The sequence below is a fragment of the Molothrus aeneus genome, unplaced genomic scaffold (assembly GCF_037042795.1).
Source record: "Molothrus aeneus isolate 106 unplaced genomic scaffold, BPBGC_Maene_1.0 scaffold_30, whole genome shotgun sequence".
NCBI lineage: Eukaryota > Metazoa > Chordata > Aves > Passeriformes > Icteridae > Molothrus > Molothrus aeneus.
Window position 1 is genome coordinate 2,014,950 of NW_027098964.1, and position 26,786 is coordinate 2,041,735.

Below are 26,786 nucleotides of genomic sequence, written 5' to 3' on the forward strand. Positions count from 1 at the left end.
TCCTCACAAACAAAACTTTACCCTGGACGATCCTTTTAAACTTTGGGGATAAACGAGACGGAAATTTATCAAATTATAGTACAAAGGATGTAACAAATACAACAAAAACAGCGATAAAACAGCTTAAAAAAAGGAAAATAAAATGAAAATAAAGTAAAAATAAGCCCTCGGGAGCAGCTCTGGGCTGGCTTCGTCCTGCTGGAGTCATTCGAGCTCCGGGTCTTGTGCCACGGATGGAATTTCCCAGCTCAGGGGACACTGATCCATCCCAGAGGTCACAGTTGGTTTATTTGGTTTGTTTCTAGTATTAAATCCATGGTTTAGGTTTATTTTTAATAATAAACCCACGTTCTTCTGTTTATTTTTAATAACAAACCCATGGTTTTGCTTTATTTTAGTAATAAATCCATGGTTTTGGTTTATTTTATGTGTTAAATCCATATTTTTTGGTTTATTTTATGTAATAAATACATTTTCTTTGGATTATTTTATTAATAAATCCTTTTTTGCTGTTTATTTTATTAATAAATCCATATTTTGGTTTATTTTATTAATAAATACATGGTTTTGGTTTATCTAATTATAAATCCATATGTTTGTTTATTTTAGTAATAAATCCACTTTTTTTGTTTATTCTGCTCAATAAATCCACATTCTTTGGTTTATTTTCTTAACAGACCCAATTTTTCCTCTGTCAATTCTTTTATTTAACTGATTTTTATGTTAATTTTTCCAATTTTTTTTTAATGGATCCACATTTTTACTTTGTGTTTTTTTTTTAGTAATTCCATTTTATTTGGTTCCTTTTTTTAGGTAAATCCATATTTTTGCTTTGTTTTTTAATATGGTTTTGGATAGGGTTTTTTTTAATAAAAAATCCACAGTTTTGGTTTCATTTCTTTCACAAACTAAAACAAACCCCAAATTTTGAATAAATCCATCGACCCAGCAGAACCTCCAGCCCCGCAAAAAAAAAAAAAAAAAAAAAAAAAAGAAAAAAGAAAAGAAAAAAAAAAAGGTTAAAATGGAGGGGAAAAAAAATTAATTTCCACATTTCCACGAACCAAACACTGAAAATATTTTGGGGAGGAGGAGGAGGAGAAAAAAAACGGGGGACACAAAAATAAACCCCAATAAAAATATCAAAAAAAAAAAAAAAAAAAGATAAATTGGGAGAGAAGAAGTGAGAAGCTCTTGACGGGGGGGGGGGGGGAGGGACCCCAAAATCCGGGGGGAGGGGGGGACCCCCAGCCCCTCCCCCCCACTCTGTACACGTGGGGGTCCCTCGGGGCAGGGCTATGTACAACCCCCCCCGGGGTCACTGCTGACCACTCCAGGGGTCACTCATGACCACCCAAGGGTCACTCATGGCCTCCAGGTGGTCACTCATGATCTCCTGGTGGCCATCCCAGGTGGTCACTCATGGCCTCCAGGTGGTCACTCCTGCAGTGGTCATTCATGACCTCCAGGTGGTCACTCCTGCAGTGGTCATTCATGACCTCCCGGTGGTCACTCGCTGACCACCCCAGTGGTCACTCCTTGCGTTTGGCCACCGCCAGCTCCAGCTCGGGCAGCCGGACCCCGGCGCGGGCGCCGCCCTCGGACGACGACGACGACGACGAGAGCCGGGCGGCCTGGGGCGACCTCGCGCCGTCCTCGTGGCCGGGGGTCACCTCGTAGCTGCCCTTGCCCTTGGAGCCGATGCCCCCGAAGGTCCCGAATTTGCCCCGGGGCTGCCGGGCGCCCTCGGGCTCGGCCTCGCTGAAGGACGACGAGCGCGGCCGCGACTTCTTCCCGCGGAACAGCGAGAACTTGGCCTTGCCCGAGGGCGCCTCGGCCTCCAGCTCGCCCTCCAGGCTGGCCTTGGAGCCGGACGCCGAGCCGGACGCGGCCTCGGGGGACCCCAGGGCGGCGCCGCCGCCGCCGCCGGCCCGGCCTTTCTGCTTGGAGAAGTTGAATTTGGGCATCTTGAGCTTGGATCTCTTCAGCCGCGCCTCGGCCTCGTCCGGCTCCGCCTCGGGGAACTCGACGTCCACGCCGACCTCGCGGCCCTTGGGCTCGGGCTCCGAGAAGACGAATTTGGGCATGCGGAGCTTGGGGAAGGACACCTTGACCTGGCCGCCCTCGGCGCCCAGCTTGGGGCAGGAGGCGTGGAAGGTTCCGGAAGCGGCACTGACTGATGGCGGTGTGGCCTCAACCCCACCTTTGACCTTCGGCCCCTTCACATTGAGGTTCAGCCCCGAGCCGGACACTTCCATGGCCGGAGCCTCCAGGTGGACGCCGACCCCTCCGTGAGGGGCGTCCACGCTGACCTTTGACCCTTTGATATCACCGGCCACGTCCACGTTTGGTCCTTTCAGCCTCAGCTCAGCGTCCGGCGAGGAGAATTTCGGCCCTTTCAGCTCCACCTCGGGGCCTTCCAGCCCCCCCTTGACCTGGGGCCCCTCCAGAGTGAGCCCCGCGTCCCCTCCGGGGCTGGAGATGCTGAACTGGGGCAGCTTCAGCGACGGGAGCTTGATGGTGCCCCCCAAAATCTCAAAACCGGCGTCGTCCGCCGACACCTGGGGGGATTTGACGCCAACCTCTCCTTTCAACTTTGGTCCTTTCGTGTTGACATCCACATCCAGGCCAGAGACGTCCAGCGAGGGCCCCTGGAGGTCCAGGCTGGCCCCCAGGGACTGGACGGAGCAGGGGCTGCCGCCCTGGACCTCCAGGGTCGGGGTCTTCACCGTGGGCAGCTTCACCTTCCCCCCGAGGCCGCCGAGGTCCAGGCCCACCCCTGGCCCTTCCACGGAGCCCGAAATGTCCAAATCTCCCTTTAATTTTGGTCCTTTCAGGTTCCCCTCCAGCTCAGCTCCGGAGATCTGGGGCCCTTTGAGCTTCACGTCCACCTCCGAGCTCACGTCCGGCATTTCCAGCCCCAAACCCGTTTTGCCCCCCTTGGGCCATCCCAGGTTGACCTCGGGACCTTCCAGTTGTGCCCCGCTCACGCCGAATTCACCTTTCACTTTTGGTCCTTTCACCTCGACGCCGATCCCGGGGGGTCCCTTCAGCTCCCCCCCCACCTTCGCGCCCCCCGCGCCCACCTGGACCCCGGGCAGTTTCAGTTTTGGGCTCTTCAGGTTCACCTCGGGGCCTTCCATGTCCACGTTGAGGTCGCCCTTGACCTCCAGGTCGCCCTCGACTTTCGGGGCCCCCGCCGAGGCCTCCCCGCGGAATTTGTGCGATTTCAGGTCAAATTCGACGTCCGGGAAGGAGATCTTCCCAAACATGGGTTTCTTGCCCTTGGGGGATTTCACGTTTCCGCCCACGGCAACGTCGGGGCCGGTGGCGCTGAGCTCCGCGTCCAGCTCGGCCCCGGCCGCGCTGACCTCGAACGCCCCCTTCTTGCCCTTCACTTTGGGGCCGCTCATGTGGATTTTGGGCATCTTGAACTTGCTCTTCTTGCCCTTCGCAGACAGGTGGGCCTCGGGTGACTCCACGTTCAGCTCGGCCTCAGGTAAATCCACCTCGGCCTTGGGGCTCTTCATCCCAAACCCAAATTTGGACTTTTTGAACTTGGGAGCTTTGATGTTGGCTTCTGGAACCTCGACGTTCACGTCAGGACATTCAATGTCAACTTCAGGGCCTTTGACCCCAAATTCTGGGCCTTTGAGGTCGACCTCGGGGCCTTTCAGGTGACCTTCCACCTTTGGGGTGGAAATGTCAAAGCCGCCCTTGGTTTTGTGGCCTTTCAGGTTCAAGTCTATCTCGGGCATGGAGATTTTGGGGACGTTCACGTGCATTTCAGGCATTTTCAGTTTGGGGCCTTTCACTTTGCCCTCCGGACCTTCAACGTTGACCTCTGGCAGGCTGAGATCAACCTTGGGCCCAGACAGATCCACCTCGGCCTTTGGCAAGTTCACGTCCACCTCGGGACCTTCGCCCTTCAAGCCAAATTTGGGCATTTTCATTTTGGGCAGCTTCACCTTCCCCTCCAGACCATCGACGTCGACCGCTGGGCCCTCGAGCTCCACTTTGGGGCCTTTGATGTCGATCTCGGGGCCCTTCAGGCCCCCCTCGAGCCTGGGGCCGTGCAGGTCAGCGTCGCCTTTGACCTTCAGCCCCTTCAGGCTGAGGTCGATGTCGGGCATGGAGATCTGGGGGGTCTTGATGTGCATCTCGGGCATCTTCACCTTGGGCCCTTCCAGGGTCACGTCCGGTGCCTGAATGTCCACTCTGGGGCCCTTGAGGTCGACATCCGGGCACTGCAGGTTCCCCTCCAGCTTGGGGGCAGAGACGTCGATGTCACCCTTGATTTTGGGGCCCTTCAGGCTGAAATCGACGTCAGGCATGGAGATCTTGGGGGCCTTGATGTGCATCTCGGGCATCTTGAACTTGGGACCCTTCACCTTCCCCTCTGGCCCCTCAATGTCCACCTCTGGCCCTTCAATGTCCACCTTGGGGCCGGACACATCCAGGTCTCCTTTTGGGAGGTTCACGTCCACCTCGGGGCCTTCCCCCTTCATCCCAAATTTGGGCATTTTGAACTTGGGCATCTTGAATTTCCCCTCAGGCCCGTGAATGTCCACATCAGGGGCTTCAATGTCCACTTTGGGGCCCTTGATGTCCAGTTCAGGCCCCTTCAGGTCACCCTCCAGCTTTGGAGCAGAAACATCGATGTCACCCTTGACTTTGGGGCCCTTCAGGTTGAAATCAACGTCGGGCATGGAGATCTTGGGGGCCTTGATGTGCATCTCGGGCATCTTGAACTTGGGGCCTTTGATCTTCCCCTCAGGCCCTTCCAGCTCCACGTCGGGGAGATCAACATCGACTTTGGGGCCTTTGATGTCGATGTCTGGGGCTTTCAGGTCACCCTCGAGTTTGGGAACAGAGACATCGACGTCCCCCTTCACTTTGGGGCCCTTCAGGTTGAAATCGACATCAGGCATGGAGATCTTGGGGGCCTTGATGTGCATCTCGGGCATGGAAAATTTGGGACCTTTGACTTTCCCGTCCACGCTCAGCTCAGGAGCCTCCAGGTCCACGCTGGGGCCTGAAATGGCCACGTCACCCTTGGGGAGGGTCAGGTCAGCGTCCACCCCGTCCCCTTTGAACCCAGGCATGGAGAATTTGGGCATCTTGAACTTGGGCAGTTTGAATTTGCCCTCGGGGCTCTCGATGGCCACCTCGGGGCCAGTGACGTTGACCTCGGGCCCTTTCAGCTCTGCCTCCACGCTGGGCAGGGACACGTCCACGTCACCCTTGACCTTGGGGCCCTTCAGGTTCAGGTCGATGTCGGGCATGGAGATCTTGGGGGCCTTGATGTGCATCTCGGGCATCTTGAACTTGGGGCCCTTCACCTTCCCCTCGGGGAGGTCAATGTCCACCTCTGGCCCTTCAATGTCCACCTTGGGGCCGGACACATCCAGGTTTCCTGTCGGGAGGTTCACGTCCACCTCGGGGCCTTCCACTTTGGGCCCAGAAAAGCCGAATTTGGGCATCTTGAACTTGGGCATTTTGATTTTCCCTTCTGGGCCGTGAATGTCCACATCTGGCACATCAACGTCCACTTTGGGGCCCTTGATGTCAATTTCGGGGCCTTTTAGGTCCCCTTCCAGCTTGGGGACAGAGACATCGATGTCACCCTTCAGTTTGGGGCCCTTCAGGTTGAAATCAACGTCGGGCATGGAGATTTTGGGGGCCTTGATGTGCATCTCGGGCATCTTGAACTTGGGGCCTTTGATCTTCCCCTCTGGCCCTTCCAACTCAACATCGGGGAGATCAACATCGACTTTGGGGCCCTTGATGTCGAAGTCTGGGGCTTTCAGGTCTCCTTCAACTTTGGGAAGGGAAACATCGACATCGCCCTTCACTTTGGGGCCTTTCAGATTGAGGTCGATGTCGGGCATGGAGATCTTGGGGGCCTTGATGTGCATCTCGGGCATCTTGAACTTGGGACCCTTCACCTTCCCCTCTGGCCCCTCAATGTCCACACTCGGCATCTCAACGTCCACCTTGGGGCCGGACACATCCAGGTCTCCTTTTGGGAGGTTCACGTCCACCTCGGGGCCTTCCCCCTTCATCCCAAATTTGGGCATTTTGAATTTGGGCATCTTGAATTTCCCCTCAGGCCCGTGAATGTCCACATCAGGGGCCTCAATGTCCACTTTGGGGCCCTTGATGTCCACTTCAGGCCCCTTCAGGTCCCCTTCCAGCTTTGGCAGGGACACGTCCACATCACCCTTGATTTTGGGGCCTTTCAGGTTGAAATCAACGTCGGGCATGGAGATCTTGGGGGCCTTGATGTGCATCTCGGGCATCTTGAACTTGGGGCCTTTGATCTTCCCCTCAGGCCCTTCCAGCTCCACGTCGGGGAGATCAACATCGACTTTGGGGCCCTTGATGTCGATGTCTGGGGCTTTCAGGTCACCCTCAAGCTTTGGAGCAGAAACGTCGACGTCTCCCTTCAATTTGGGGCCCTTCAGGTTGAGATCAAAGTCAGGCATGGAGATCTTGGGGGCCTTGATGTGCATCTCGGGCATCTTGAACTTGGGGCCTTTGATTTTCCCTTCAGGGCCCTCAATTTGAACATCTGGGGCAGAAACATCGAATTCAGGGCCTTTCACATCCACCTTTGGCCCTTTGAGGTCTCCTTCCACGCTTGGCAGGGACACGTCCACATCTCCCTTCACTTTGGGGCCCTTCAGGTTGAGATCGACGTCGGGCATGGAGATCTTGGGGGCCTTGATGTGCATCTCGGGCATCTTGAACTTGGGGCCTTTGATTTTCCCCTCTGGCCCTTCCAGCTCCACATCAGGGAGATCAACATTGACTTTGGGGCCCTTGATGTCAATTTCGGGGCCCTTCAGGTCACCCTCCAGCTTGGGGACCGAGACATCGACGTCCCCCTTCAATTTGGGGCCCTTCAGATTGAGGTCGATGTCGGGCATGGAGATCTTGGGGGTCTTAAAATGCATCTCGGGCATCTTGAACTTGGGGCCCTTCACCTTCCCCTCTGGCCCCTCAATGTCCACCTCAGGCCCTTCAATGTCCACCTTGGGGCCGGACACATCCAGGTCTCCTTTTGGGAGGTTCACGTCCACCTCGGGGCCTTCTCCCTTCATCCCAAATTTGGGCATCTTGAATTTGGGCATCTTGAATTTCCCCTCAGGCCCGTGAATGTCCACATCAGGGGCTTCAATGTCCACTTTGGGGCCCTTGATGTCCAGTTCAGGCCCCTTCAGGTCACCCTCCAGCTTTGGAGCAGAAACATCGATGTCACCCTTGACTTTGGGGCCCTTCAGGTTGAAATCAACGTCGGGCATGGAGATCTTGGGGGCCTTGATGTGCATCTCGGGCATCTTGAACTTGGGCCCTTTGATCTTCCCCTCGGGCCCCTCAATGTCCACCTCTGGCCCTTCAATGTCCACCTTGGGGCCTTTGATGTCAACGTCCGGCAAGTTCAGGTCCCCTTCGATTTTTGGTGCGGACAGATCGACGTCCAGCCCCCCTTTGACCTTGGGACCTTTCAGGTTGAGGTCCAGGTCCGGCATGGACAGGTTGGGAGCTTTGATGTTCATCTCGGGCATTTTGAATTTGGGGCCTTTGATTTTCCCTTTCGGACCCTCGACATTGACGGCGGGAACTTCCACGTCCACCTTGGGTCCCTTCAGGTCCACCTGGGGCAGGGACACGTCCACGTCCCCCTTGACTTTGGGGCCCTTCAGGTTGAGGTCGATGTCGGGCATGGAGATCTTGGGGGCCTTGATGTTCATCTCGGGCATCTTGAACTTGGGGCCTTTGATCTTCCCCTCGGGCCCCTCAATGTCCACCTCCGGACCTTCAATGTCCACTTTGGGACCGGACACGTCCAGTTCTCCTGTGGGCAGGTTCACGTCCACCTCTGGCCCCTCCCCTTTAAACCCAGGAACACCAAATTTGGGCATTTTGAACTTGGGCATTTTGATTTTCCCCTCCGGGCCGTGAACGTCCACGTCGGGGGCCTCGACGTTGACCTTGGGGCCCTTGATGTCCACCTCAGGACCCTTCAGCTCCCCTTCCAGTTTGGGGGTGGACAGGTCAAACTCCCCCTTCATCTTGTGCCCCTTCAGGTTCAGCTCCACGTCCGGCATCGACACTTTGGGTGAAGAAATGTTCAGAAAAGGCATTTTGAATTTGGAGCCCTTGGATTTCCCCTGCACGTCCAAATCCGGAGCCTGGACCTCCACTTTCGGGCCGGACAGTTCCACCTCAGGCTTCTTAACCTTCACATCCACCTCGGGGCTTTGAACTTTTGGGCCAGAAAAGCCAAACTTGGGGAGTTTAAACCTGGATTTTTTAGCTTTTCCTTCCAGGTCCACCTTCGGCCCCTCCAGCTCAAGCTCCGGCCCCTTGATGTCCACTTTGGGGCCCTTCAGCTCGCCCTCCACGCTGGGCAGAGAAGCGTCGAGGTCGCCTTTCAGTTTGGGGCCCTTCAGGTTGAGGTCGATGTCGGGCATGGAGATCTTGGGGACGTTGAACTGCAGCTCCGGCTTCTTCAGCTTGGGGCCCTTCAGTTTCCCTTCGGGGCCTTCCACGTCCAGCTCGGGGACAGAAACGTCGACTTTTGGACCCGAAATGCTGACCTCGGCCTCGGGGAGGTTCACGTCCACCTCGGGGCCTTCCACTTTGGGCCCAGAAAAGCCGAATTTGGGCATCTTGAATTTGGGCATTTTGATTTTCCCTTCTGGGCCGTGAATGTCCACGTCGGGTGCCTCGATGTCCAGTTTGGGGCCCTTGATGTCCAGTTCAGGCCCCTTCAGGTCACCCTCCAGCTTCGGAGCAGAAACATCGATGTCACCCTTGATTTTGGGGCCCTTCAGGCTGAAATCAACGTCGGGCATGGAGATCTTGGGGGCCTTGATGTGCATCTCGGGCATCTTGAACTTGGGGCCTTTGATCTTCCCCTCTGGCCCTTCCAGCTCCACGTCGGGGAGATCAACATCGACTTTGGGGCCCTTGATGTCGATGTCTGGGGCTTTCAGGTCACCCTCAAGCTTTGGAGCAGAAACGTCGACGTCTCCCTTCAATTTGGGGCCCTTCAGGTTGAAATCAACGTCGGGCATGGAGATCTTGGGAGCTTTGATGTGCATCTCGGGCATCTTGAACTTGGGGCCTTTGATCTTCCCCTCGGGGAGGTCAATGTCCACCTCTGGCCCTTCAATGTCCACCTTGGGGCCGGACACATCCAGGTTTCCTGTCGGGAGGTTCACGTCCACCTCGGGGCCTTCTGCCTTGACCCCGGGCATCCCAAATTTGGGCATCTTGAACTTGGGGAATTTTATTTTTCCTTCTGGGCCGTGAATGTCCACGTCAGGTGCCTCGATGTCCAGTTTGGGGCCTTTGATGTCAATTTCGGGGCCTTTTAGGTCCCCTTCCAGCTTGGGGACAGAGACGTCGATGTCACCTTTGACTTTGGGGCCTTTCAGGCTGAAATCGACGTCGGGCATGGAGATCTTGGGGGCCTTGATGTGCATCTCGGGCATCTTGAACTTGGGGCCTTTGATCTTCCCCTCTGGCCCTTCCAACTCAACATCGGGGAGATCAACATCGACTTTGGGGCCCTTCAGGTCAATCTCCGGGGCTTTCAGGTCACCCTCGAGCTTTGGAGCAGAAACATCGATGTCCCCCTTCAGTTTGGGGCCTTTCAGGTTCAGGTCGATGTCGGGCATGGAGATCTTGGGGGCCTTGATGTGCATCTCGGGCATCTTGAACTTGGGGCCCTTCACCTTCCCCTCGGGGAGGTCAATGTCCACCTCTGGCCCTTCAATGTCCACCTTGGGGCCGGACACATCCAGGTTTCCAGTCGGGAGGTTCACGTCCACCTCGGGGCCTTCTGCCTTGACGCCAGGCATCCCAAATTTGGGCATTTTGAATTTGGGGAATTTTATTTTTCCTTCTGGGCCGTGAATGTCCACGTCTGGCACATCAACGTCCACTTTGGGGCCTTTGATGTCGATTTCGGGGCCTTTTAGGTCCCCTTCCAGCTTGGGGACAGAGACGTCGATGTCACCTTTGACTTTGGGGCCCTTCAGGCTGAAATCAACATCGGGCATGGAGAACTTGGGGGCCTTGATGTGCATCTCGGGCATCTTGAACTTGGGGCCTTTGATCTTCCCCTCAGGGCCTTCCAAATCAACATCGGGGAGATCAACATCGACTTTGGGGCCCTTGATGTCAATCTCTGGGGCTTTCAGGTCACCCTCGAGCTTTGGAGCAGAAACATCGATGTCACCCTTCAATTTGGGGCCTTTCAGATTGAGGTCGATGTCAGGCATGGAGATCTTGGGGGTCTTAAAATGCATCTCGGGCATCTTGAACTTGGGACCCTTCACCTTCCCCTCGGGGCCCTCAATGTCCACCTCTGGCCCTTCAATGTCCACCTTGGGGCCGGACACATCCAGGTCTCCTTTTGGGAGGTTCACGTCCACCTCGGGACCTTCTCCCTTCATCCCAAATTTGGGCATTTTGAACTTGGGCATCTTGAATTTCCCCTCAGGCCCGTGAATGTCCACATCAGGGGCCTCAATGTCCACTTTGGGGCCCTTGATGTCCAGTTCAGGCCCCTTCAGGTCACCCTCCAGCTTTGGAGCAGAAACATCGATGTCACCCTTCAGTTTGGGGCCCTTCAGGTTGAAATCAACGTCGGGCATGGAGATCTTGGGGGCCTTGATGTGCATCTCGGGCATCTTGAACTTGGGGCCTTTGATCTTCCCCTCAGGACACTCCAGCTCCACGTCGGGGAGGTCCACATTGACTTTGGGGCCTTTGATGTCGATGTCTGGGGCTTTCAGGTCACCCTCGAGCTTTGGAACAGAGACATCGACGTCCCCCTTTATTTTGGGGCCCTTCAGGTTGAGGTCGATGTCGGGCATGGAGATCTTGGGGGCCTTGATGTGCATCTCGGGCATCTTGAACTTGGGGCCTTTGATCTTCCCCTCTGGACACTCCAGCTCCACATCGGGGACATCAACGTCCACTTTGGGACCTTTCAGCGACACCTCCGGCCCTTTCAGGTCCCCTTCAAGCTTCGGCACGGACACATCGACGTCACCCTTGACCTTGGGGCCCTTCAGGTTCAGATCGAAGTCGGGCATGGAGATCTTGGGGGCCTTGAAGTGCATCTCGGGCATCTTGAACTTGGGGCCCTTCACCTTCCCCTCGGGGAGGTCAATGTCCACCTCTGGGGCTTCGATGTCCACCTTGGGACCTTTGATGTCCACGTCTGGGCCCTTCAGGTCACCTTCCAGTTTCGGAGCAGAAATGTCCAAATCCCCCTTGAGTTTGGGGCCCTTCAGGTTGAGGTCGATGTCGGGCATGGAGATTTTGGGGGTTTTGAAGTGCATTTCGGGCATCTTGAACTTGGGGCCTTTGATCTTCCCCTCGGGGCACTCCAGCTCCACGTCGGGGAGATCAACATTGACCTTGGGGCCTTTGATGTCGACATCTGGGGCCTTCAAATCTCCCTCAATTTTTGGGACGGACACATCCACGTCTCCCTTGATTTTGGGGCCCTTCAGGTTGAGATCAAAGTCGGGCATGGAGATCTTGGGGGCCTTGATGTGCATCTCGGGCATCTTGAACTTGGGGCCTTTGATCTTCCCCTCGGGGCACTCCAGCTCCACGTCGGGGACATCCACGTCCACTTTGGGTCCTTTCACCTCCAGATCCGGCACTTTCACGTCACCTTCTATTTTTGGGGCAGACACGCCCACGTCTCCCTTCACTTTGGGACCTTTCAGGTTCAGGTCGACATCAGGCAGAGAAAATTTCGGCGCCTTGATGTTCATCTCGGGCATCTTGAGCTTGGGGCCCTTCCACTTCCCCTCGGGACCTTCAACGTCCACCTCAGGAACGTCCACATCCAACTTGGGACCTTTAATGTTCACATCCGGACCTTTCAGGTCGCCCTCCAATTTGGGGACGGAGACATCCACGCCCCCCTTGACTTTGGGGCCCTTCAGGTTCAGGTCGATGTCGGGCATGGAAATTTTGGGGGCCTTGATGTGCATCTCGGGCATCTTGAACTTGGGGCCTTTGATCTTCCCCTCGGGGCCCTCAATGTCCACACTCGGCATCTCAACGTCCACCTTGGGGCCGGACACATCCAAGTTCGCTTTTGGGAGGTTCACGTCCACCTCGGGGCCTTCTCCCTTCATCCCAAATTTGGGCATTTTGAACTTGGGCATCTTGAATTTTCCTTCTGGGCCATGAATGTCCACGTCAGGAGCCTCAATGTCCACTTTGGGTCCCTTGATGTCCAGTTCAGGCCCCTTCAGGTCACCCTCCAGCTTTGGAGCAGAGACATCAACACCCCCCTTGACTTTGGGGCCCTTCAGGTTGAGGTCGATGTCGGGCATGGAAATTTTGGGGGCCTTGATGTTCATTTCGGGCATCTTGAACTTGGGGCCTTTGATCTTCCCCTCCGGCAGCTCCACGTCCACCTCTGGACCTTCAATGTCCACCTTGGGGCCGGACACATCCAGGTCTCCTTTTGGGAGGTTCACGTCCACCTCGGGGCCTTCTGCCTTGACCCCCGGCATCCCAAATTTGGGCATTTTGAACTTGGGCATCTTGAATTTCCCCTCAGGCCCGTGAATGTCCACGTCAGGAGCCTCAATGTCCACTTTGGGGCCCTTGATGTCCAGTTCAGGCCCCTTCAGGTCACCCTCCAGCTTTGGAGCAGAAACATCGATGTCACCCTTGACTTTGGGGCCCTTCAGGTTGAAATCAACGTCAGGCATGGAGATCTTGGGGGCCTTGATGTGCATCTCGGGCATTTTGAATTTGGGACCCTTCACCTTCCCCTCTGGCAGCTCCACATCCACCTCTGGCCCTTCAATGTCCACCTTGGGGCCGGACACATCCAGGTCTCCTTTTGGGAGGTTCACGTCCACCTCGGGGCCTTCTCCCTTCATCCCAAATTTGGGCATTTTGAATTTGGGCATCTTGAATTTCCCCTCAGGGCCGTGAATGTCCACATCAGGGGCTTCAATGTCCACTTTGGGGCCCTTCAGGTCAATTTCGGGGCCTTTCAGGTCACCCTCAAGCTTTGGTACAGAGACATCGACGTCCCCCTTCAGTTTTGGACCCTTTAGATTCAAATCAATGTCAGGCATGGAGATCTTGGGGGTCTTAAAATGCATCTCGGGCATCTTGAACTTGGGGCCCTTCACCTTCCCCTCAGGGCCCTCAATGTCCACCTCGGGCCCTTCAATGTCCACCTTGGGGCCGGACACATCCAGGTCTCCTTTTGGGAGGTTCACGTCCACCTCGGGGCCTTCTCCCTTCATCCCAAATTTGGGCATTTTGAATTTGGGCATCTTGAATTTCCCCTCAGGCCCGTGAATGTCCACATCAGGGGCCTCAATGTCCACTTTGGGGCCCTTGATGTCCAGTTCAGGCCCCTTCAGGTCACCTTCCAGCTTGGGAGCAGAAACATCGATGTCACCCTTCAGTTTGGGGCCTTTCAGGTTGAAATCAACGTCGGGCATGGAGATCTTGGGGGCCTTGATGTGCATCTCGGGCATCTTGAATTTCGGACCCTTCACCTTCCCCTCCGGCAGCTCCACGTCCACCTCTGGCCCCTCAATGTCCACCTTGGGGCCGGACACATCCAGGTTTCCTGTCGGGAGGTTCACGTCCACCTCGGGGCCTTCTGCCTTGACCCCCGGCATCCCAAATTTGGGCATTTTGAATTTGGGCATCTTGAATTTCCCCTCAGGCCCGTGAATGTCCACATCAGGAGCCTCAATGTCCACTTTGGGGCCCTTGATGTCCAGCTCAGGCCCCTTCAGGTCACCCTCCAGCTTTGGCAGGGACACGTCCACGTCGCCCTTGACCTTGGGGCCCTTGAGGTTGATGTCCACGTCGGGCATGGAGATCTTCTGGGTCTTGATGTGCATCTCGGGCATCTTGAACTTGGGCCCTTTGATCTTCCCCTCAGGCCCCTCCAAATCCACGCCGGGCACCTCCACGTCCACCTTGGGGCCTTTGATGTCCACTTCTGGAGCTTTCAACTCCCCTTCCACCTTGGGGAGGGACACGTCCACGTCTCCCTTCACTTTGGGTCCCTTCAGGTTCAAATCCACGTCCGGCATCGAGATTTTGGGGGATTTGATGTTGAGTTTGGGCATCCGGAATTTGGGACCTTTCCATTTCCCTTCCACTCCTCCAACGTCCACCTCTGGACCCTCAATGTCCACCTCCGGCCCCGAGACGTCCACCTCTCCTTTGGGCAGGGTCACGTCCACCTCGGGCCCCTCCATTTTGGGGCCGGACACGTTGAAATGAGGCAATTTCATTTTGGGCATTTTCAGTTTGGCCTCTGGACCCTCCAGGTGGACGTCCGGGACCTCCACGTCCACCTTCGGCCCCTTGAGGTCACCTTCGACCTTGGGGAGGGACACGTCCACCTCTCCCTTCACTTTGTGTCCCTTCAGGTTCAAATCCACGTCCGGCATCGAGATTTTGGGGGATTTGATGTTGAGTTTGGGCATCTTGAATTTGGGGCCTTTCATCTTCCCTTCTGGACACTCCAAGTCCACCTCAGGCACGTCCACATCCACCTTGGGACCTTCCACATCCACCTTGGGACCTTGCACGTCGATTTTGGCACTTTCCACGTCCACTTTGGGGCCTTTCACGTCGATTTTCGGGCCCTTCAGCCCAGAAATTCCGAGGTCCCCTTTGATTTTCGGGGCCTTCAAGCCCAGATCCACATCGGGCATGGAGATTTTGGGGGTCTGAACGTTGAGTTCGGGCATTTTGAACTTGAGGCCTTTCCCTTTCACCTCCGGCCCTTCCACGTCCACGCTGGGGGCGCTGATGTCCACTTTGGGGGCGGAAATGTCCACCCTGGGGGCACTGATGTCCACTTTGGGGGCATTGATGTCCACTTTGGGGGCAGAAATGTCCACTTTGGGGGCCGAAATGTCCACTTTGGGGGCATTGATGTCCACTTTGGGGGCCGAAATGTCCACTTTGGGGGCATTGATGTCCACCTTGGGGGCATTGATGTCCACTTTGGGGGCATTGATGTCCACTTTGGGGGCATTGATGTCCACCTTGGGGGCGTTGATGTCCACCTCCCCCTTGGGGAGCGTCACCTCGAGCTCGGGGCTCTCTCCCTTCACCCCAAATTTGGGCATTTTCATCTTGGGGAACTTCAGTTTGCCCTCGGGGCCTTGGACGTCCAAATTTGGCGCTTCAACCTCGACTTTGGGCCCTTTGATCTCCAGCCCAGGGGTCTTCAGCTCCCCTTCCAGTTTTGGGGTGGAAACGTCCAAATCTGCCTTGACTTTGGGCCCTTTGAGGCTCAGGTCGATGTCGGGCATGGAGATCTGGGGGGTTTTGACGCCCACCTCGGGCACCTTCACCTTGGGGCCCTTCAGGTCCACGCCGGGGACCTCAACGGCGACGCCGGGACCTGAAACGTCCACCCCCCCTTTGGGAAGGGTCACCTCGAGCTCGGGGCTCTCTCCCTTCACCCCAAATTTGGGCATTTTCATCTTGGGGAACCTCAGTTTCCCCTCGGGGCCTTGGACGTCCAAATTTGGCGCTTCAACCTCGACTTTGGGCCCTTTGATCTCCAGCTCGGGGCCCTTCAAACCCGGCACGGACACGTCCAGGTCGCCGCTGGCCTTGGCGCCGTTCAGGGTCACCCCAACGTCCGGCACGGAGATTTTGGGGGCCTGGATGTCCAAACTCGGCGCCTCAACGTCCACCTTGGGGCCGGACACCGCCACGCCGCCCTTTGGGAGGTTCACGTCCAGCTCTGGACCTTCTGCTTTCACCCCAGGCATCCCAAATTTGGGCATTTTGAATTTGGGCATCTTGAATTTCCCCTCGGGGCCGTGCACGTCCACTTCGGGCGCCTCAACGTCCACCTTGGGGCCTTTGACGTCCACGCTCGGGGCGCTGACGTCCACCTTGGGGCAGGAGACGTCCACCCCCCCTTTGGGAAGGGTCACCTCGGCGCTGGGGCTCTCTCCCTTCACCCCAAATTTGGGCATTTTCAGCTTGGGGAACCTCAGTTTCCCCTCGGGCCCCTGGATCTCCATTTCTGGGCTCCCCACCTCCACTCTGGGGCCTTTGATGTCCAGCCCGGGGCTCTTCAGTTCCCCTTCCAGTTTTGGGGCACAAACATCCAGAGTTCCCCTCGCTCCGGGCCCTTTGAGGCTCAGGTCGGCGTCGGGCACGGACACCTGGGGGGTCTTGATGCTCATCTCGGGCACCCCCACCCCAATTTGGGGCCCCTTCAGGTCCAGCTGTGGCCCCCTCACTTCGCCCCCCAGGGTGGGCACGGACGCGTCCACTCCTCCCTTCAGCCCCTTCACGTCCACCTCCACGCCCTTCAGGCCGCCCCCCGGCCCGGCCACGTCCACCTGGGGACCCTTCAGCTCCACCTGGAGCCCCTTGGGGCCGAGGCCTTTGGGGTCCCCTTCCCCTCTGGGGCCCCTCAGGTTCAGGTTCACGTCCGACAGCGAAATTTGGGGCGTTTCCACCTTCTTGAAGGTGGGGCCTTTCCATTCTCCTTCCAGGGCCACCTCGGGGACGGCCACGCCCTCGGGGACGGCCACGCCCTTGGGGGCATCCACGGCGGCGCCGCCGTCGCCCTGGGCAGTGAATTTGGGGAAGGTCAAGTGCGGGATTTTGATTTTCCCCTTGGCGCCATCCGTGGCTGGAACCTCTACGTCCAGTGGAGGGCAGGGGACCTTGGTGGCACCTTTGACCGCCACGTCCACCTGCGGCACCGGGGCGGTGACGTCCACCTGCGGGGCCGGAGCTTCACCGCCAGCCTGGAACCCGAATTTGGGGATTTTTAACGTCGGGATCTTGACTTTCCCCACGTCCACTGGGGAGGAGCCGCTGAGCTCCCCGTGGGGACACGGAGCCCCTCCGGCCACGGGCAGGGACCCGTCCAGCTCCCCAAACTGTCCGTTGGCCTCCACCCGCGGCGACGCTGGCGAGGCCCCGGCGCCCTTCCAGCCCGGCAGGGATTTTCCAGTTTCTCCAGCGGGAATTTGGCTCAGGTGAAGCCCCTCAGGTGTCCCGGGCGGGTGGCCCGGCCCCGCTCGGACGTCGGCGAGGGCGAGGTCGCCGTCGCGGCCGGAGACGTCCACGGTGTAGGCGGTGACCCTGCGGGTGACCGTGATGGTTCTGCTCTGCGTCCCCTCGGCCTCGGGGCCCTCCTCGGACCTGAGCCGCGGTTTGATCTTGGTGGTGTAGATGCGCCGGTACTCCTCATCGTCGCCGCTCTGCGGGGCACGGAGGTGGTGAGAGATGGATACTGCTGCCTGCCCGCGCCCATCATCATCCTCATCATCCTCATCATCATCCTCATCCTCATCATCATCATCCTCACCCCCATCTCTGTCCCTGTCCTAATCCTCATCCCCATCCTCATCCTGTTCCTCATCCTCATCGTCGCCGCTCTGCGGGGCACGGAGGTGGTGAGAGATGGATACTGCTGCCTGCCCGCGCCCATCATCATCCTCATCATCATCATCCTCATCCTCATCCTCATCCCCATCTCTGTCCTTGTCCTAATCCCCATCCTCATCCTCATCGTCGCCGCTCTGCGGGGCACGGAGATGGTGAGAGAGGGACACGGCTGCCTCCATGTGCCATCATCATCCTCATCATCATCATCACCCTCATCCTCTTCATGCCCATCCCCATCCTCTTCCTCTTTCCTCATCCCCATCCTCATCCTCTTTCCCATTCTCATCCTCATCTCATCCTCATCTTCATCATCTTCATCCTCATCCTCTTCCCCATCCTTGTACTCATCCTCTTCCTCATCGTGTCCTTATCCTCCCCCATCCTCATCATCTTCACCTTCATCCTTACCTTCATCCTCCCCACCATCCTCATCCTCATTCCTCCCCATCCTCATCTCATACTCATCTTCATCATTTTCATCCTCATCTTCATCCTCCTCCTCCCCACCATTCTCATCCTCATTTACCCCCGTTCTCATGTCATCTTCATCGTTATCTTCATCCTCATCCTCATCATCCTCACCCTCATCCCCATTCTCCTCCTTCCTCGCCCTCCTCCTCCTCACTCACCAGCACGACCTCGGGGCTGCCGGGCACCAAGTCCAGCTGGCCGCAGCCGTGGCCGCAGCCGTGTCCGGCCGTGGGCGAGCGGTCCCCGCGCCGCTGCAGCCGCAGCCCCAGCGTGTGCTGGCCCAGGCTCTGCAGCAGCTGCGCCGCCTCCCCCGACTGCAGCTTGTCAAAGTAAACGGTGGCGCCGACGATCTGATCCCCTGGGGACACCGAGGGGACGGGGGACAGCGGGTCAGGGGCTGGGGACACCTCCATGGCCACCCCAGGGACCCTGGGGACAGGGGACAGGGGCTGGGGACACCTCCATGGCCACCCCAGGGACCTTGGGGACAGGGGACAGGGGCTGGGGACACCCCAGGGACCCTGGGGACAGGGGCTGGGGACACCTCCATGGCCACCCCAGGGACCCACAGGGACAGCGGGTCAGGGGCTGGGGACACCTCCATGGCCACCCCAGGGACCCTGGGGACAGGGGACAGGGGCTGGGGACACCTCCATGGCCACCCCAGGGACCCTGGGGACAGGGGACAGGGGCTGGGGACACCTCCATGGCCACCCCAGGGACCCTGGGGACAGGGGACAGCCAGGTCAGGGGCTGGGGAGGGGGGACATGGGGAGGGACCCCCTGTGCCCACCCGAGCGACCCCGGGGTCATCGCCCACGGGCACGGAGGCAGAAGCTCCTGAGCGCCACCAAAATGGACCAAACAACCCCAAAAATCCCATTTTGAACCCCAAAACTCTGAGGGAAGGGGGCCCTGTCCCCACCCGGGTGCCCGCGGGGTCGCCAGAGGAGGCAGAAGCTCCTGAGACGCCACCAGGATGCCCCAAACCCCCAAAACTCCAATTTTAACCCCCAAACCCTCAGGATTTGAACCCGAAACGCTTGAACCAGGGGTCAGCACCCACAGGGACTGAGACAGAAGCTCCTGAGGTGCCCCCAGGTGTGCTGTGCCCATGCCCCGATCCCCCAGGTGTGCCGGGAGCCCCCAGGTGTGCCCTGCCCACCTTCCTGCACCACGCCCATGCCCAGAGCCCCCAGGTGCTGTGCCCAGAGCCCCCAGGTGTGCCCCGCCCACCTTCCTGCACCACGCCCATGCGCGCGGCGGGCGAGTTCTGCTGCACGCGGCGCACGAAGACGCCGTCGTCGGTCTGGGCGATGGTGATGCCGTGGGAGCCGCTGCCCGTCCAGCTGGGCAGGAGCAGCTCCCGCGTCTCCTCGGGCTCCATCTGCGCCGGGACAGCAGCAGGGGTCAGGGGGCAGGGGTCAGGGGTCAGGGGGCAGCAGGGATGGACACGGGGATGGACACGGGGCTGGGCATGGCTGGGGTCAGTGGGGCCGGACACCGGGTCAGGGACTGGACACCGGGTGTGGGCTGGACAAGGGGTCAGGGGTCAGGGGTCAGGGTGGGTCTGGACACCGGGGGTGGGGTCAGGGCAGTGGCTGTGGGGTCTGCAGGAGGGGATGGACACAGGTCTGGGGCTGGACACTGGGGCTGGACACTGGGGCTGGACACAGGTCTGGGGCTGGACACTGGGGCTGGACACTGGGGCTGGACACGGGTCTGGGGCTGTGGATGGACACAGGTCTGGGGCTGGACACGGGTCTGGGGTCAGGGTGGGGCTGGGGGTGGGGTCAGGGTGGGGCTGGGGTCAGGGTGGGGCTGGGGGCGGGGTCAGGGTGGGGCTGGGGTCAGGGTGGGGCTGGGGGCGGGGTCAGGGTGGGTCTGGGGTCCCAGGAGGGCCCGGGTGGCCCCGCTGACCTTGGCGGGCCCCGGTGCCGGTCCCGGATCCGCCCCTGGAATCCTCGGGCCTCGCTCGGGAACCTCGCGGCGGCTCCGGTGACGCCTCCCGGCCTGGGGGGACACGGGGACACGGTGGGGACACGGTGGGGACACGGTGGGGACACGGTGGGGACACGGGGACACCCCCGGGACGCTTTGGGGACACTTTGGGGCCCCCCCGATGTCCCCAGGGCCAGCGCGGAGCCCGCGGATTTTTGGGATTCGCGGGAATTCCGGTCGGGAAGGGCGGGGCAGCGGGGGGGGGCGGGGGGGGGGTGTCACCTGTCCCCTGCCACCCCTCCCTTGTCACCTGTCAACTGACCCCTCCCCCCACCCCCCGAAATTCTGAGGGAATTTCTCCGTTTTTAGACAATTCCGGGGAATTTTGTTTTTGCACAACCCCCCCCCCCAAAAAAAAAAACAACGAGGAGGGGGATGCGGGGGGGGGGAGGGGGCTGGGACACCGGGGGGGGGGCGGGGACACGCGGGGGGGGTCGCGCGCTGCCGGTGCCCCCCCCCGCCCCCACCCCCGTGCCGGGGGTGCCCCCGCCGGGGCCGCCGCGGGCCCGGAAGGTTCTGGAAGGCTCCGAAGGCTCCGCGCGGCGTTGGCCAAACTGGTTGGTGACTCAGAGCGGGGGGGGGGACCCGGGGGGGGCCCGGGGGTGACTCAGAGCGGCCCCGAGCGCTGGGAGCGGCACCCGCGCCAGGAATGGGCCGAAATCCGCATTTTTCACCGCTTTTTCACCGTTTTTTCCACATTTTCCCCATTTTTCCTCGCGGGCGGGGGGGGGGGGGGGGGGGGGGTGTCACACGATCCCCTCCCCCCCCAGCAGCGCCGCCCCCCCCGCGCCCCCCGCGCTATTTTTGGGGTGCAAACCACGTGCGCCCCCCCTCCCCCCCCCGCGGTATTTTTAGTGCCCCCCCCTCCCCCCCCCCCCGCACCCAAAAAGCCGCAGAGGGACGGGGGGGGGAGGGGAGGGGGGGGAGGGGCTGTCACCGGGGTCACCCCCGCCCCTCCCCCCCCGGGGTCACCCGGGGCTCCCCAGGGGCACCGGGACCCCCCCCCCCCCCCGGGGCTGATTTGGGGTTTTGGGGCCCCCCCGGTGCCGCCTCCGCTGTCGCTGTCACCAAAGGGGGGTCCCCAATCCCCTCCCCCACCTCCCCATTTTCCCCCAGTTTTCCCCCAGTTTTTCCATTTTTTCCCATTTATTTCCCCAGTTTTCCCCCAGTTTTTCCCTTTTTTTCCCATTTTTTCCCCATTTTTCCCATTTTTTAACTCCCCGCCCGGGGCCAGACCCGGATTTTGGAAGGGGGGGGGGGGGAATCCCCAAATTGGGGGGGTCCCGGGGACCCCCGCAGGAAACAGCAAATCCCGGAAAAGCTCCCCAAAAAACGGGGGGGAATGGGAAAAAATGGGGGGAAAAATGCGGGGGGGGGAAATGGGGGGAAAAAAAAGGGAAAATAAATGGGAAAAAATGGGGGGAAAAATGGAAAAAATGGGAGGAAAATGGGGGGAAAATGTGGAAAAAGTTGGGAAAAAGTGGGAAAAAATGGGGGGAAAATGGGGAAAAAATTGAAAAAAATATGGGGGAAAATATGGGGGAAAATGGGAAAAAATTGGGAAAATGAGGGAAAAATTGGGGAAAATTGGGGGAAAAAAGGGGGAGAAGCTGGGAAAGAAACCCCAGGAGCAGGAGGAGGAGGAGGAGGCGCGGGCGGGGCCCGCGGCCGGTACCGGTCGGACCGGCTGGAGCGAGAGTCCCGCGGGCGCGGGCCCCGCGCGGCTCCGGGAGGGTCCCGGACCGGTTCCACCGGGTCCGGCCCGGCCGCTGCCCGCGGCCACGCGCGGCGGCGCCGGCCCCGTCCGGGGGTGTCCCCGGCCCCGCCCCGGCCCCCGCCCCGCGGCGGCCCCGAAACCCCCGAAAGGCTCCGGGGTGCGGGGAGGGGGCGCGCGGGGGGATCGGGGGGGGGGCGGAATCTGGGGGTCCCCGGGGGGGGGCGGGGTCGGGGTGGGGCGGGGGAGTCCCCAAATTCGGGGGGGGGGGGGGGCAGAGGGGGAAGTGGCGCCCGGAGCGGCCGCGCCCCAAAAACCGCAGCGACCGCGGGGGGGGGGAGAGGGGGGATCCCCCCTCCCCAAACCCCCGAATCCCCCGCCCCAAAATCCCCAAACCCCCGAATCCCCCGCCCCAAATCTCCCTTCCTTGGGGGGCTCTGGGAACCCCAAAATCGCCCCCCCCCCCAAAAAGCGCCGCCCCCGCGCTGCGAGCGGCGCTGATGAGCGTTAATTACCGAACCCTCATTAACCGGGCGCCCACGCGCGGCCGCGCCCTCGCGGGATCCCGGGGATCCCCCCCCGCCCCAGAATCCGCACCGGGAGCCCCCCCTGGGGTCCCCCCGGTGCGGGCGGGGCCCTGAGGGGGGGGGAGGGGGGGGAAACCGCGGCCCCGCCCCCACCGGGGACTCCCCGGGCGCGGCCGGAGGGGGGGGGGGGAATGGGGGGGGGGGCCACGCCCTGAGCGCGCCCGGGACCCCCGGGACCCCCCCGGGACCCCCCGGAGCCGTCACGGGACACGCGGGGGTTCCCCCCCCCTCCCCCGGAGTTCGCGGCGCTCCCGGAGCCCCCCCGGGACAAACGAACCCCCCCCCCCCCCGCCCCCGAACCCACGGCGGTACCGGAACCCCCCGAGACCGTCACGGGACCCCCCCGCAGCTCGGGACACCCCCGGGACCTCCGGAACCCCCCGGGACCACCGGAACCCCCCGGGACACCCCCGGGCCACTCTCGGCACCACCGGGACCAACTCGCGGCACTCCCAGAACCTCCCGGGCCCGTCCCGGGACCCCTCCCCGCCCTCCCGGGGCTCCCGGAGCCCCCCGGGACTCCCCCGGACACTTCCCCGGCAACTCCCGGGACCACCGGAACCGTCCCGGGACCGTCCCGGGACCCCTCCCGCCCCTCCCGCAGCCGCCGCCCGCCCCGGTGCGCTCCCGGTGCCCTCCCGGTACCTGCGCGCTGCGGGCTCAGCGGCCGGGCCGGGCCATGGCCGGTGCCGGGTGTGGCGGTGCCGGTGCCGGTACCGGAGCGGCCCCGGCGGCTCGGTCCGTGCGGAGTGGCCGCGCCCGGGCGGCTCCCGGCTCTTGTAGGGCGGCGGAGCCTCCCCCGCCCCCGGGGAGGGCCCGGCCCGGCCCGGCCCCGGGACAGGGAGCGGCCCGGGACAGCCCCGAGCGAGCGGCAGCGGAGCGGGAGCGGCCGCGGCGCGCCCGGGACTGGGAATGGGAACGGCGGCGGGGCGGGACCGGGACCGGGACCGGTTCTGGACCTGGTACGGGGCGGTTCTGGGCTCGGGACGGGCCGGGGCTGGGACTGGGACTGGGACAGGGCGGCTCTGGGCCCGGTTCTGGGCCCGGTCTGGGTCCGGTTCTGGTCCCGAGACGAGTCCGATTCTGGGCCCGGGACGGTCCCGGTTCTGGTCCCGGTCTAGTCCCAGTTCTGGGCCTGCTCTAGTCCCGGGTCTGGTGCCGGATCGGAGCAATTCCGGGCCTGGTCTGGTCCCGCTTCTGGTCCCGGTCTGGGTCGGTTCTGGTCCCAGTTCCAGCCCCGGTATAATCCCGGTTCTGGTCCCAGTTCAGTCCTGGTCTAGTCCGGGTTCTGGGCCTGCTTCTGGGCCGGGTTCTGGATACAGTTCTGGTTCTGGACCGGGGCTGTTCTGGGCCCGATTCTGGGCCCGGTTCTGGGCCTGGTTCTGAGCCCGGTCCGGGGTTGTTCTGGGCCCGGTTCTGGGCCTGGTTCCGGGCCCGGTTCTGGGCCCGGTTCTGGGCCCGGTCCAGTCCTGGTCTTGGTCCCAATCCTGTCCCAGTTCTGAGCCCGGACCCTCCCCAGGGCTGGTTCTGACTCCGATCCTGGGTCAGTTCCCACCCAGTCCCGGTCCTGGTCACGATCCCGGTCCTGGTTCTGATCCCGATCCGGTCCCAGTTTTAATCCCAGCCCTGGTCCAGTTCCGGTTCCGGTCCCGGTTCTGATCCCAGCCCTGGTCCAGTTCCGGTTCCGGTCCCGATCCAGTCCCACTCCTAAACCTGATCCAGTCCCGGTTCTGATCCCGGTTCTGGTCCCGGTTCCGGTCCCGGTTCTGGTCCCGGTTCCAGTCCTAGTTCTGGTCCCGGTTCTGGTCCCGGTTCCAGTCCCGGTTCTGGTCCCGGTTCCAGTCCTAGTTCTGGTCCCGGTTCTGGTCCCGGTTCCGGTCCAGGCTCCATTGGACAATCCCGGACCCCCTCCCTCCCCCCCCAGGTGAGTCCCAAGCCCCGCCCCCCGCAGGTAACCCCAACTTCCCCCCAGGTGAGCCCCAAACCCCAGAACTGGGGGGCACTGGGGGGCACTGGGGGGCACTGGGGGTGTCGGGACCCTCAGCGCTGCTCCCAGTTTGGCCCAGTCCGTGCTGGGAGCCAAAATCTTCCCAAAATCCCCAACTTTTCCCACTCTTGAAAATTTCTCCCAATTTCCCCAAATTCCTCCAAATTCTCCTGAATTTCCCCCAAATTCCTCCAAATTCTCCTGAATTTCCCCAGATTCCCCTGAAATTCTCCCCAAATTTCCCAAAATTTCCCAAATTCCCCTTCCCGATCTCTTTCCCCACCTGCGGGTCCGAGGCCGTTCCCGGTGGGACCGGGGCCCATTTTGGGACAATTTTGGGCCATTTTGGGAAAAATTTGGGCCGATTTTGGGCCGATTTTGGGATGTTTTGGGCCAATTTTGGGGCTGATTTTGGGGCTGTTTCTGCTGGGACCGATCCCGGGCCGTTCCCAAGGTGGTGCCGGGACCATTTTGGGGCCGTTTTGGGGCCGTTCCTGGGTGGGATCGGGGCCGGTCCCGGGCGGTTCTGGGGTTGGTTCTGGGGCCATTCCCGGGCCCATTTTGGGGTCATTCCGGGGCTGTTTTGGGGCCGTTCCGGGGCCATTCTGGGGCTGATCCCGCGGCTGTTTCGGGTCCATTCCCGGGCCCGTTTTGGGGCCGTTCTGGGGCTGACCCGGGCCCGTTTTGGGGCAATTCCAGGGCGGTTCCGGGGCCGTTCTGGAGCCAATCCCGAGGCTGTTCCCGGGCGGTTCTGGGATCGTTCCCGGGGCTCTTTTGGGGCCGTTCCCGGGCCGATCCCGGGACCGATCTGAGTCCGACCCGGAGCCGATCCCGGGCCCGTTTTGGGGCCGCTCCCGGGGCAGTCCTGGGGCCGTTCCGCGGCTGTTTTGGGGGCGTTTTGGGGCTGTTTTGGGGCCGCTCCCGGGCCCGTTTTGGGGCCGCTCCCGGGCCCGTTTTGGGGCCGCTCCGGGGCTGTTTTGGGGCCGCTCCCGGGCCCGCTCCGGGGCTGTTTTGGAGCCGATCCGGGGCCGTTCCGGGCGGTCCCGGAGCCTCCGGTGCCAAATCCCGGCGCATTCCCGAGCGCTGCCTCATCGCCCCCGCCCCCCCCGGCCCCGCCCCGGCCCCGCCACGCCCGGGGGGACACGGGGGGGACACGGGGGGGGAGGGGACACGGGGGGGACACGGGGGGGGGAGGGGACACGGGGGGGACACGCGGGGGACACGGGGGGGAGGGGACACGGGGGGGGTGGGGGCGGGGCGGATCCGCTGTCACCTCCAGATGTGGCGACACCGCTGGCAGGGACACGGGGGGGGGCGGGGGGGGGACACGAGGGGACCCCCCCGGGGCGGGGGAGGGGCAGGGCCGGGAGGGGGGGAGGGGCTGTTTGGGAGTTTGGGATATTGGGGATTTTGGGCTGTTTGTTTGGGATTTGGGGATGTTTGGGCTGTTTGGGAGTTTGGGATGTTCGGGATTTTGGGGATTTTGGGATATTGGGGATTTTTGGATTTTGGGCTGTTTGTTGGGGATTTTGGGCTGTTTGTTCGGGATTTTGGGATATTCATGATTTTGGGCTATTTGTTTGGGATTTTGGGATATTGGGGATTTGGGGATTTTGGGCTGTTTGTTCGGGATTTTGGGCTGTTTGTTGGGGATTTTGGGATGTTTGGGATTTTGGGATATTGGGGATTTTGGGATGTTTGTTTGGGATTTTGGGCTGTTGGGGATTTTTGAATATTCGGGATTTTGGGCTGTTTGTTCGGGATTTTGGGATATTCAGGATTTTGGGATATTCGGGATTTTGGGCTGTTTGTTGGGGATTTTGGGATATTCGGGATTTTGGGCTGTTTGTTGGGGATTTTGGGATGTTTGTTGGGGATTTTGGGATGTTTGGGATTTTGGGCTGTTTGTTCGGGATTTTGGGCTGTTTGTTCGGGATTTTGGGATATTCAGGATTTTGGGATATTCGGGATTTTGGGCTGTTTGTTGGGGATTTTGGGCTGTTTGTTGGGGATTTTGGGATGTTTGGGATTCCGCGCTGGCCCGGGGCCGCCGGGGGCGGGGGGGCCGCGCTCGGGGACACGTGGGCGACAAAGGGGGGGGGCGGCAGGGGGGTCTGGGGGGGGCAGCGGGGGGGGAACCCGCGGAATTGACAAAAAATTCACAAAAATTCACAAAAATTCAAAAATTCCCAAATTCCCAAATTCCCGAACTGCCAAAGATCCCCGAATTCCCGGACTCCCAAAAATTCCCCCAAAATTTCCAAAAATTTCCACAAAAATTTCCAAAAATTCCCCAATTCCCCAAAAAAATTCCCGAATTTCCCGAATTCCCCGAAATTCCCCCCAAATCCCCAGGAATTCCGGGATTCCCGGGGAGCCGCGGGGCGGGGCCAGCCCAGCCCGGGACACCTGGTGGCACCTTGGTGGCGCTGGGCGTGGCCGGGCAGTGGCGCTGGGCGTGGCCCCTGGTGACGCTTTGGTGACGCTTTGGTGACACCGGGGCGTGGCCCGGCCCCGGGGATGCCCGGGCGGTGCCACCGCACCTGGGCCAGGTGTGCCC

The 26,786-nt window shown here is 60.4% G+C and overlaps 1 protein-coding gene across 1 annotated transcript; it reads right to left on the reverse strand.

The window, feature by feature from the left end:
• Window positions 1-1,217: 1,217 nt before the first annotated feature.
• On the reverse strand, window positions 1,218-16,285 carry AHNAK (AHNAK nucleoprotein). Its single transcript, XM_066570591.1, has 6 exons — window positions 15,108-16,285; window positions 14,226-14,609; window positions 9,333-14,003; window positions 6,150-9,170; window positions 4,794-5,996; window positions 1,218-4,418 (listed from the first exon to the last, which is right to left on the reverse strand). Exons 1-6 carry the CDS (start codon window positions 16,245-16,247, stop codon window positions 1,533-1,535), a joined length of 13,305 nt encoding a protein of 4,434 aa, XP_066426688.1. The 5' UTR covers window positions 16,248-16,285; the 3' UTR covers window positions 1,218-1,532.
• Between the last annotated feature and the right edge of the window lie 10,501 nt (window positions 16,286-26,786).